At 35.8% G+C, this 8,442-nt stretch overlaps 1 protein-coding gene across 2 annotated transcripts; it reads right to left on the bottom strand.

Annotated features, from left to right (window-relative positions):
* Nucleotides 1–331: 331 nt before the first annotated feature.
* Nucleotides 332–7,148, bottom strand: LOC110886750 (ethylene-responsive transcription factor ERF115). Of its 2 annotated transcripts, none has more exons than XM_022134588.2 (2): nucleotides 6,860–7,148; nucleotides 332–911 (listed from the first exon to the last, which is right to left on the bottom strand). In XM_022134588.2, the coding sequence occupies exons 1-2, from the start codon at nucleotides 7,089–7,091 to the stop codon at nucleotides 448–450; spliced, it is 696 nt and encodes a 231-aa protein (XP_021990280.1). In that variant the 5' UTR covers nucleotides 7,092–7,148; the 3' UTR covers nucleotides 332–447. The 2 variants fall into 2 exon arrangements, with proteins under 2 accessions (XP_021990280.1, XP_021990279.1); XM_022134587.2 differs by having other exon boundaries at nucleotides 6,824–7,147.
* Nucleotides 7,149–8,442: the final 1,294 nt, after the last annotated feature.

The raw sequence follows: 8,442 nt of genomic DNA, 5'->3' as shown, positions 1-8,442 counted from the left end.
AATACTCGAGTCTAAGATGCTATCAAGTGCGCGTGAAGGACTCACCAGAGACGCGGCTTGAATCAAGATTGGTATATATGATTGTATTTTATATTCCTTTTATTTAGTTACTACAACCGGTATTGTACTATGATATTTCCTACGAATAACAAGAGTCTCGTTAATATATATTTTGTAATTATATTTTATAAAAGGTGAAACTAATTGCTACAATTTTTCATAAAACATATGTGTAGTTATCATATTTATTATCAATAGACTGACACACAAAAACAAGCATTTACAAGTAGTGATAAAGACTCCATATATATAATTATAAACTCACTTGAAATAGAAAGAAACACACCAATATATTAGAGGTAACTTGCAAAATTTTCATCTTTTCACGTTCTAATCTTCCTCCACCATTGATCCTCAGTATGATCATATTCAACTTGGATCTCTTATTTAATTTTCTGGATCAAAATCTTGCCAATATTGTGAAGGGTCAACATTTGATGAACTTCCCATATCCATTGAAGATGAGGTAGTACAATTAAGAACATTTATGTCCGATGTAAACATTCCGCTTTCGTTAATTAACTTTGTGTAATCATGAAGATTAGGGTACGAGGTTTGAGGTGGAGGTCGAAGATGAGAAGTTGGTACAAAACTTTGTGGCATTTGCAATTGTGGAGTACTAATGCAATAACCTAATTCAGTCCTTCCTGCAAATCTCTCAGGAAAGTTGAGCTTTGCTTTGGTTCCTTTAAACCGAAGGGCCGCTTCATCGTATGCTAGTGCTGCTGCTTCGGCTGTCTCGAATGTCCCTAGCCACACCCTTGCTGCCTTTTGCGGATCGCGAATTTCGGCAGCCCATTTTCCCCATGGTCTTTGCCTCACTCCTCTATAGTTTCTCCTCCTTGTGTTCACTTCATTACACAACAAACATATCATTAGTATAAAGTCAACACAAAAATCACTGATTGATCACATCAAATTCCAAAAGAAGGTAGTACTTTTTAAGCATTCGACGTCGTTAATCATTTCAATCCATTTACTCTGTTGACTACAAAGAATGAAATGGTTACGAAGGTGAAACCACAAGGACTGAAATCGCAATTTTTAAACTAATGGACTGAAATAGTGAATTTTGACAAACCATAGGGACGAAAACGGTAATTAACTCAATAAGAAAATAACAATAAATTTTATAATTTTTTTTTGGTAATCACTTACGGATTAACATCAACAATTATACGATAAGTATTTCTGACAAGATTTTCTCCTGACTTTGTAGTTGTTGGTATGGGCGCAACTTAAGTAGAGCGGGAGGGGGCGGCCGACCCCCCGAACTTTTTACTAAGTAGTGGAGAGTATGTATTTTTCGTATAGAAATTTTTGGGTAAATACGTTTTCGACCCCGCGATTTTATAGATATTTTATGTCCGACGACTTTTGCCCCGGGGTCAGAAATCTCAAGCTTCGCCACTGGTAAGAAGGTATTTGTGACGCGAATTCCGAAGACAAACACTACTAGAAAACTAGGCAATTGCGACCAAAATTTGGGACCAATATAAGGCGGTCGCAAAATTAGCGACCAATTTGCGATCAAAACCAAAACCATTGCAAAATTGAAGACCACCTAAGATTCGGTCGCAAAGCGGTCGCAAATTTTGTGACCGCATTTTACCGTTTGCAAATCAGTTCAATAGTGGTCGGAAAACGGTTGCAAATAGAAAACAAATAAGAAAAACAAAAGTTGCGACCGTTTAAGCGGTCGCAAATACGAGAAGAATAGAAGAGAGGAAAAGTTGCGACCGTTTAAAATGGTCGCAAATACGAGAAATATATAATAACTCATTTACACTTATTAGTTCGAGGATTTGAGGAATTTTTTAGGAAAATCTATTGCCATTTTTTTATAAAATAAGGTAATAACACATACAAATAAAATGAGGAATTTTTTAGGAAAATCTATTGCCATTTTTACCGGTAAAATAAAAAAAAAACATTAAATTAAAATATGTTTAGGGTAAAAAAAACCAGCATCAGTCATAAGTTCTGGGTTATAAATGAAAATAACCATTAGATCAAACTAAAACCAGCATCAGTCATCGTTCATCTTCCGCTCATCGTTCAATTAACAGATCTGCGACTCCGGCAATTCAGTCAAAACAGATTCGCGTCTCCGGCGATCTGATTCCGGTGATCATCGTTCATCATCCTCTTGCGCTCATCGTTCATCACAACAAATCTGCGGCTCACGGTAGATCTGGTGTGTTTCTCCCTTCCTATCCTTCATAATCCTACTCATTGTTAACAATCCGACCGAAATCCCCTTCCGAAGTTCGATTTGATTGTGATTAGTGAGCTTGAGATCTTGTTGTTGAGTAGTTTACACATAATGTTCTTCAATTTGTTGTATTTTTTTATTATATATCCTTTTGGAGCCCTAATTATTATGAAACTTGAATTAGGTTTTATCTGAGTTCAGTTTTGAATCCGGTTAGGTTTAGCGATTTCAACCTCACTTCTTCTATTCTTCGTCTTCACCCCATCTACTAGAGAATTCGTCTGCAGATATTTGTTAAGGTCAGTCACATTCTACACCTCTTGCTTAACAGTTTTAGTCGATATAGTCTGTAATTTATCTCTATTTCAGTAGATCTGTTTGTAATTTAGTGTTTTAGACCTGTTTTACTCTCAGATGAGTCTGTTTTAGGTTTTGAAGTGTTGATTTGTTGATGATTTTGATGTGTTATTGTCTTTAGAAAGCTGAGACGGCTAAAAATGAGAAGAATAGGGCTTCGGTTGTGGCAATTAATGCTGAGATTCGACGGACGAAGGCGAAGTTGCTGGAAGAAGTTCCTAAGTTGCAGAGATTGGCTATGAAGAAGGTTTGATATCTTTTTTTTGTTTGGTTGATTAGAGGTTGTATGTGTAAGTATGATATTATTTGACTTGTAAGTCTGCACCAAAACAGACTGGAGGCTGGGCAGCTTCAGCCTCTCGTACAAATAATAATATCAAGTTTGATTCAGGGTAACGGGTAAAAAAATGAAACATGCATTTTCTGATTATTCAGTTTTTCTGTTTATACAGGGTAACAGGTAAAAAAATGGTTTATTTTGTGTGTTAAATATGGTTACTGAAGTTATATGAATCCAACAATAACGTGCTTTTTTTTATTAAAATGATTCAGAAGGTTTTATTTATTAAAAATACATATCACAAGTTCACTACATCAGCCACCTTTCAAACCATTTGAACCGTTTTCTTTTAATCGATATATTTAAGAGTAAAAATGTCATTTTCATCCCTGTGGCTCCTTTTAAAGTTTGCCACTTATTTTACATTTTGTAGGGCCCGGGTCTGTATTATGTAGACAGCGAAGGAGAACGCTGTTCTCAGTCGGGTCTGGTTCACCATATGCTTATGGTGTACTAGATAGCGGGTGAGCATCCCCTACCCTACCTCTCCCTCTCTTCATAGAACAATAAACATGTTCAGATCTGAATAGCATCTCGATATCATAGATTGTAGTAGCTGAAAGAAATCCCATTCTATTACCAGGTGAAACTGATTGAATTGACTAAAAGAATAGGAGTCCGATTGGAGTGCAGCTCAAAGTATCGAAATAAGTGAAGATCTTGTGGCTGCTGCTAAGCTTCAGCTGAACTTTCTTGTTGCTGTAGACAGAAACCGTTGGCTTTATGAAGACCAAACCTTGCAACGGGCCAGCTACAGGTAAATCATAAATCGATAATCACTACTCAACTTCTTTGTCAACGGGTCTAAAAACTATACCAAATACAATCTGGTTTTAGCTATTAAAAGACACATCCCATTCTATTACCAGGTGTCCAAACCCCATATGAATATCAATCAGTTTCTTGAAGCAGCTGTAGCCAGATACAAAGGCTTTATGCATTTGATCAAGAGAAACAAAGAGCGTAACATAACATGTTTTTGTGTCCCGACTTACGATATCGACCTAATCTGGCATACACACCAGTTACATCCTGCTTCCTACAGCAACGACTTGATGACATCACTTGGAAAGATTCTAGAACATGATGATACAGACCAAAACCGGGGCAAAGGTCAAAAGCTAGATATTGGATTTTCTAAAATTATCAAACAATGGGAGGCGTTATTTGGTCCGAGGTATTGGAAAGCTGGAGCAATGTACAGAGGTAGTACACCTTCGCCTCAAATAACAAGTTTCAGAAGTTAATGAATCTTCCCGAATCACACGTCATTGAGGTAATTCATGTGTATCGGATGAATATGTTTCTTTTTTTGCTTCTAACTTCAGTACTCAAGTTATTAGTGTATATGAGTGTGTGGTATGTGTGGTGTATAGTTGGACAGGCTGGATAGTAAACATTTGGAGAACTTGGTAATTTGAGAGTAAACATATATCATGTAACAGTAACTACAATGAATAAGGTGTTTTTTTTAATTAAAATATCACGTCGAAGTTGTTCTCGTTTTCACATCGTTTCACGGATCAGAGGTATTTGAAGGTTATTATTGTTAATTTGATTTTGATTTTGAAGTGTACTATGACTTGATGTCGCTGATGCAAAGCATAATTAGAATTATTTTTTTGTAGTATCATGGACGTAGTACAACAGATGCCGGCAGAGGTCGTGGTTTTATGGCAGGAGGCGGCAGGGGGCAAGGTGTGGTCGCGGGTATCCTTATTGTTTATTTGAATTATTTCAGATTTGATTTGATGTGATAATTGTTTATTTCAGATTTGATGTGATAATTCATTAGGGTCGGGTTATGGGTCAGAACGGGTTTCGGGTCGGGTCGCGTCATTTTTTTTAACAATATAACTTTGGTGATCATACTTGGCACGTTAACTATTATTAAAAAAAAACTAAAACTTCAGAACAAAAAGTGATTATGCAAATTCTTAATTTTTTATTTGTTTTCTGTTAGTCATCATGCAAATTCTTAATTTTTTATTTGTTTTCTGTTAGATCCAGCATGCTTTTGAAGAACATGGACATGTTGAGGTTTCTTTAGTAAAAAATAAGAGAACGGGGCAGCACAAGGTATGTTGATACATCTCAAAGTCTTTTTAGGTTAGCGCAGGAATCTAAAACTATAGTTGATCCATCTATGTAGATATCATTCTTGCTTTTTATTGTAGATATCATGGGACATACTACGGCAAATATCATGGGTCGTGGCCGAGGCGTTGATCGAAGTAGTGGCGAGCAAGGTCGAAGTCAAGGAAGTTTTCTAGGTAGTGGTGATACCGTTGGACTAAAGTCAGATCAGTAGCGATGCTAAAAGCTAGGTTTCAAAACGCATAATCATTGACTTAGGTTTCAAAACGTATAAACGCTTTGTTTTGAATATGTATTTTGTTATGATAACTTTGGTATTTGATGTTTTGAGTGGAATGTTTTATATGATAATATGTAAATTTTAAAATTGATATTATATGCAGGTTAAAATAGAAAATGGCTATAACTAATAAAAATTGCGACCGCAAAAACGGTCGCAATTTTCAAAAGGCAAGCCGTTGCAAAACGGTCGCAATTTGTAAAAGGCATGCGGTCGGAAAACGATCGCAGTTTGTAAAAGGCATGCGGTCGGAATACGGTCGCATCAAGACCATCGCAACCAAAGTCTCACAAAACCAAGAGTAGTCGCAATATTTGTGACCATTATTAAAGTCGCAAAACCCAGGTCGCAAAAGATAGCAGCAGTCGCAAGTTAGTCGGAGTAGAGCAATTGCGACGGGTGTTTTTCCGATCGCAGTTCCGGTCGGAAAACGGTCGCAACAGGGCAATTGCGACTTGATTGCGACCAAAATTGCTGTCGGAAAAACCTAGTTTTCTAGTAGTGAAAATTCGTTTTGAGATTTTCTAGTAAAGCTTATAAATTTAGGACTAAACCAGCATTACAACAATTATGTAAAATATTTAGGGACTCTGCGTTGCATGATCGATTTTTATTGATTATATCGTAAAATTAGTTAACTCCTTAGGCCACTAGGGGCGGAATGAATATCACGCGTGATACAATAAAATAACGCGTGGAATAATTGTTTTTTCCACCGCCACCATTAGTTCAACGCGTTATACAATAACGAAAACCCGATTCCGTGATTTTTTTCATGGCGTCATATATGTTAGTTGTGAGGGTAGTTGTTGGTTGGGGGAAATTGTTGGGTGTGGTGGTGAGTGATGACTAATGCCACTAAAAAAAGTTGTGAGTGATGGAAAAATGGTTGATGACATGGCGGAACTTGATTAGATGTTGTGAGTGATGGAATTCTATCACTAGTGACCACCCCCACCCCCTTATGCATAGAATACAACTCGGAAAAGGCTTCTCTAGCAATATACACATATGGGTCCGTTAACCATTGGTTTCCTTCCTCGTACGCACGTACAATCTTTATTTAAGGTTTTTTAAGATTAGAAAACATTATCATATATACTAGGTTTTTTAGAACGATGGGAATATGAGATTGAAGACAACAAATGCATGCATGCTATACACACCGAACATGAGTCTTCATCTCACCTTCAACTTTTTAATAGGGTTCATTAAATGGTTTTTTCTCTAGCGATTACATTTAGGGTCCAACTTTTTTTATAAAAAAAAAAACAAAACTCAAATTTTATGCATAAATATTAAATGGAGTGTAGTAAAGGTTTTTTTTTCCTAAATGGTTGAAAGTTTAGTCTTACAGTGGAAATTTGTATAGATTTAGAAGTAGAATTTGTGGTTGTGTGATTTAAAACTTAAAAGGTGTAAAAAATAAAATAAAATAAAAAATGAATGGACGAGTTTAGAAAGTTTTATACACCTTTCTCTTGAGTGTGTGGTGGTTGATAAGAGTTACCAGAAGTAGAGAAGGAGATGCTATTGCTGTCATCACCATAACCACCACCACCACCTTCAGCGGCGGTTCCGATGACCTGAGAAAGAGCAGAGACGATGGCAGACATATCATGTTGAGAGCGAGGGGAGTAATCTGGGAACACTTGTATATCTTCTTCATCTTGCTGTTCTTCCATGATCTCCCACGATTCATCAGCTGGAAGGACCCTCTTCCCATGTCTCCGGTGATCCATCTTCACCTTTATATATAGAGAGAGAGAGAGAGAGCGCGCAAGAGAGAGAGATAGAGAGGGGTTGGTGTGTAAATGTAGGGTTTTAGACAAGAATTTATAGTCATGTAGTTCACTCTATAATTTAAATTGTTTTTGCACATTTAATTTATTAATAAATAAAAGAAAAGAAAATGAGAACAGATAATAGTTTTTTGAACTCCATCCTAACAAACTTTTAAATATCTTTATAATAATTTTTTGAACTCCATCCTAACAAACTTTTAAATATCTTTATTACTGCACCTAATGAATAATATACTTTATAACAAACTTTTAAATATTTTTATTACTGCACCTAATGAATAATATACTTTAAAATATTCTTATACTACACATGACCTTAATTAATATGTTCTTTATATTTGTATTTTATTGAACTTATTTTATATCTTGAATGAATGATAATTATAACATTTAAAATTGAGAACTTTGTATTAAAGCTTAATATGAAATTGAAACTGAGTGAAACGAGCTACTTAGCGAGTTCGACCATCAATCTTTTACACCACTAGTTAAAACGATTTTTAAGACGGCGATGCCTTGTAATTCTAGAGTTAAATTCCTAATTTGTCTCTTTAAAAAATACACCAAACTATTATTTTTCTCATTGAACTACGGTAAATGATTATATCATTATTGTTTCAAGAATAGTTATTGAATGAAATGTAATTACTTAATACAAAAACTAGTCAGAAATCGATAAATTAATGTAGCGAAATCGTTACATTCAAATTAGTAGGTTGAGCTTCGAAGGAACATTTATGGTTCTATTGACATTCAAATGGAGTTAAAGATCACAGATTATTAAGATAATTGATGACTTAGGTTTGGCCGACCTAAACCTAGTTTAAATGCATTTTTTGAAAGTTTCTTATTAAATAATTCTACGAATAGTCCTATATTTTTTAAATAAAGTGCAATTTGTCACTCGGTAGTTTGGTCTAGATTGCAATATGACACCATATCTTCCACTTTTTGCCTAATGAAACCGGAGGTGGGCATTACATATCACCTTGCCCAGTACCATTAGTCAACCGTTAGTTTAGGGGTATGCTTATCTTTTTCATACACGAAGCTTCCTCACCACACTAATCCCACTCCCTTATCTTCAATACATAACTCTCTAACACCCCAAACTTTAAATCCATCTCCATCTTCCCTTCCATCTGCGAACACCAAATCAACCGATAAACATCATCACTCCATCCACCACGAACGTCAAAAAGCACAGCGAACATGGAGTTAACCGTAGAGGTTCAAAACGATTCACTCCATGGTACGAACATCAATTTCATTTCACTTGAATCTGCTT

Source organism: Helianthus annuus, chromosome 8, assembly GCF_002127325.2.
Source record: "Helianthus annuus cultivar XRQ/B chromosome 8, HanXRQr2.0-SUNRISE, whole genome shotgun sequence".
Lineage (NCBI taxonomy): Eukaryota > Viridiplantae > Streptophyta > Magnoliopsida > Asterales > Asteraceae > Helianthus > Helianthus annuus.
The sequence above is the reverse complement of the archived record's forward strand: the minus strand, read 5'-3'. Positions and strand labels throughout refer to the sequence as shown.